The sequence below is a fragment of the Colobus angolensis genome, unplaced genomic scaffold, assembly GCF_000951035.1.
Source record: "Colobus angolensis palliatus isolate OR3802 unplaced genomic scaffold, Cang.pa_1.0 Scaffold34, whole genome shotgun sequence".
Classification (NCBI taxonomy): Eukaryota; Metazoa; Chordata; class Mammalia; order Primates; family Cercopithecidae; genus Colobus; species Colobus angolensis.
Genome location: NW_012116710.1, coordinates 6,334,418 through 6,338,017, shown reverse-complemented (window position 1 = coordinate 6,338,017; position 3,600 = coordinate 6,334,418). Strand labels below are relative to the sequence as shown.

General features: G+C 50.4%; 1 protein-coding gene and 1 pseudogene across 4 annotated transcripts; one reads left to right on the top strand and one right to left on the bottom strand.

Moving 5' to 3' along the window:
* LOC105519228 overlaps nt 1-94 on the bottom strand; it is a 7,799-nt pseudogene extending 7,705 nt beyond the window's left edge.
* Nucleotides 95-280: 186 nt separating this feature from the next.
* On the top strand, nt 281-2,771 carry RPS16 (ribosomal protein S16). 4 transcript variants are annotated; one of them, XM_011952432.1, is made up of 6 exons: nt 281-438; nt 577-678; nt 2,149-2,203; nt 2,234-2,245; nt 2,341-2,388; nt 2,490-2,771. In XM_011952432.1, exons 1-6 carry the CDS (start codon nt 391-393, stop codon nt 2,633-2,635), a joined length of 411 nt encoding a protein of 136 aa, XP_011807822.1. In that variant the 5' UTR covers nt 281-390; the 3' UTR covers nt 2,636-2,771. The 4 variants fall into 4 exon arrangements, with proteins under 4 accessions (XP_011807822.1, XP_011807823.1, XP_011807821.1 ...); XM_011952433.1 differs by having other exon boundaries at nt 577-627; nt 2,149-2,245; XM_011952431.1 differs by having other exon boundaries at nt 2,149-2,245.
* The last annotated feature ends 829 nt before the right edge of the window (nt 2,772-3,600 follow it).

Here is a 3,600-nt window from a genome sequence, read left to right as displayed (position 1 = left end):
GATTTTAAAGTTTAAAAAAAAAAAAAAAAAAAAAAGAGTCAGAACGCAAAGGAGAGCTGCGGCAATCGACGACTACCGAGAACGCGAAGCACATTCGCGAAACGTTCCCATCAATCCGCACACTACACTCCCACGACCCACCCTTTCCGCCCACAGAGCCCGCCACTTCCGCCTCACAGGGCACGCCCGCTCTGAGCTCCTAAGGGCCTTCCCGCGGCTGATCAGACGCCCCGCCCCTTAGCCGCAACAGAAGCCGTAAAGCTCTCTCCCGTCGCGACGCAGCGCTCAAGGCGCCTGCGCAGACCCTGAAAAGCGGCCAGGGTGGCCCCGGGCTTTCCTTTTCCGGTTGGAGCGCCGCGCGGTTAGGTTCTCTCGTCCACGGTTGCAGCCATGCCGTCCAAGGGCCCGCTGCAGTCGGTGCAGGTCTTCGGACGCAAGGTGAGCTAGATGCCGGATGGGAAGGGGAGGGGAAGGAGAAGGTCAGGGTCTGGGAGAGGACGGTGGGCAGGAATACGGGGGCAACATGGGAGCTGGAGCCCGAGCTCACGGGGCCACTCTTCCTCTTGTATTCCACAGAAAACAGCCACAGCTGTGGCGCACTGCAAACGCGGCAATGGTCTCATCAAGGTGAATGGGCGGCCCCTGGAGATGATTGAGCCGCGCACGCTGCAATACAAGGTGCTGGCATCGGGCACCGGCGTTGAGTGGATGGAGGACTCTTGGAGATATAGTAGCTCTTGAAAGCTGAGGGGGCTGGTATCAGCAGCGGGATGTTTAGAAGTTGTATTGGTTGTAGAAAAGTAGGGTATTTGGCAATAGAGCCGGGCTTGAGGTTCAGAAGATGTAAAACCCGAGATGGGGATGTTGAAGATTAAGGGGTTGCTTTGAAAACTGGAATGTTAGGAAGTTCATCTAACTGGGATGGAGGGGGGTGACCCAAAGTGTGGAGGAACACCGGTTTCATAGCTTTATTTTTACAAGGATCAGTGTTTTGATCCTGATAAACCCCAAGCGTCTAAAGCAGCGTTTTTAAAAGAAAGAATATGTACATTGCAGGATCAGTTAAAAAAAAATTCTTTTTTTAGATATAAGGTTCTTTTTTAAGAATAGTATCTTGCTGTCACCCACCCTGGAGTGCAGTAGCACAATCCTAATGAACTTCAGCCTTGAATTCCTGAGTTGGAGATCCTTCCACCTCAGGCTCTTGGTTGCCAAGACTACAGGCACATCACCATGCCTGGCTCATTTCAGAAATTTTTTTTTGTAGACATGGTGTCTCACTTTGTTGCCCAGGCTGGTCCTTGGTCTCAGGTGATCCTTCTGCCTGGACTGGGATTACAGATGTGATCACCATGCCTGGCCTTGAATTTAATAAAAATTCTGAGATTCCTTTGTATAGCAGGTGTTGAATGTTACTGTTATTGGCTGTCACTTTATTTGAAGGATTTGTATGTGTACCCTCTGTTGAGTTTTGGGGACATAGCAGTAATCCAGATGACTTCAGGTTTTACCTTCATGGACCTGCCAGCCTAGGTGGGGAGAAGGACTGAGCCTAATACCAGAAGCTGATCCAAAGTGGTCAGAACTGGGGAAGGAGACCTGTGAGCTGAAAGCAGGTAGAGAAAGTATCCAGACAGAGGCACTGGTAAAAGACCTAGAGCTGGGAAAGGTCTAGGGACAGGGACAGGTTGTATTGTAATTCTGGAAATCCGTGAGGCGCAAAGAAAAGGCAGAGAGCTCAGGTAGGAAATAGAAAAGGTACCTGAACAGTCCGGGGGATGGCTTTCGACTGTTTGAAACTCACCCTTGGGAGTTTCAGAAGCCACTGGTATGCTCCTTACTGTTCAGCCTTCTAAGAACCAGTCTTAGAGATAGGGTGTTTGAGGTCCATTGAGGTACACAAGTAGGAGGGAGCCCAGATCTTGTTCCCTTTACCTTGCCTATATTTCTTGCCACTTCAGCAGTCTCATAATCTGGCTTTTTTTACTTTTCTCTGTAGGGGGGCTCGGAGTGACACCCTGACCCCTATCCACTAGTACTTTGAGGCCAGTGGTGGCAGAAGCCACAAAGACAAGGAGAAGCCCAGTGAGATGACTAAGCTGCCCAGCATGTAACTTAAATCCCTGTTCCTTCCCCCTGTTCCTTTAGCTGCTGGAGCCAGTTCTGCTTCTCGGCAAGGAGCGATTTGCTGGTGTGGACATCCGTGTCCGTGTGAAGGGTGGTGGTCACGTAGCCCAGATTTACGGTGAGTCCCAGGAACTGGGCGCATAGGGGAGGTGGCTCTGGGAGGGAGGCCTTCACAGAACTCCTGTATCCTTTATATGTGTGTCTTCCTCACAGCTATCCGTCAGTCCATCTCCAAAGCCCTGGTGGCCTATTACCAGAAATGTGAGTGAGCATGGGTCCTTCCCATGAGGTAGGTGGGTGTGTGGGGATCACGTCAAGGACTCTGTGATTATCTAAATCTTTATCCCTACTCTTCTTGCCAGATGTGGATGAGGCTTCCAAGAAGGAGATCAAAGACATCCTCATCCAGTATGACCGGACCCTGCTGGTAGCTGATCCCCGTCGCTGCGAGTCCAAAAAGTTTGGAGGCCCTGGTGCCCGTGCTCGCTACCAGAAATCCTACCGATAAGCCCATCATGACTATCAAAATTCATCTGTGTAATAAACAGTTTTTGAGGGATTTTAAAGTTTCAAGAACTGTGCGTGGCCTTACGTGTTGGTATCGGGTGTTTAACCAGACAGAAATCAGTAAACATCCTCGACCTGTTGCCAGTCTGGATTTTAACCCTCCCCAGAAGTGGTCACACTGGGCTTGGCGTGGATGGGTGGAGGCAGAATTTAGGGGGTCTCTGTCTCTATACCTCCCGCCGTAGAGTCCAGTGTGCAGGCACAACTCAGATAGGAGTGGTTTGGGCCATTGGTGGCTGCAGACCTTGGTGGATATATGGCTCATCCTTGTGGGTGTATTTTTTCAATCCCAGACTCCCAGATAGCTTGGATTACAGGTATCCATGGGTTTCACTATGTTTGGTCAGGCTGGTCTCAAACTCCTGACCTCAAGTGATCCACCTTCCTGGGCCTCCCAAAGTGCTGGGATTATAGGCAAGAGCCACCATGCCCAGCTGAATTCTTGTTTTTGTAGACAGGTCTCACTGTGTTGCTCAGGCCTGGCCATCTGAGCTCAGGCAATCCTGCTGCCTCAGCTTCCCAATGTATCAAAGTTACAGGTACAAGCTACCATGCCTAGCCAATGATCTTTAATACAAAGGAAACAAGGAGAGCCCAGTGGTGTGGCTCACAACAGTAATCACTCTGAGAGGCCAAGGCTGGTGGATCACCACAAGGTCAGGAGTTTGAGACCAGCCTGGCCAAGGTGGTAAAACCCCATCTCTATTAGAAATATAAAGATTAGCTGGGCGTGGTGGTGGATGCCTGTAATCTAGCTACTTGGGAGGCTGATTCAGAGAATTGCTTAAACAGGTGCCTGCCACCTTGCCCAGCTAATTTTTTTGTATTTTTTCAGTAGAGTCAGGGTTTCACCATGTTGGCAAGGCTGGTCTCGAATTCCTGACCTCAGGTGATCCGCCCACCTTG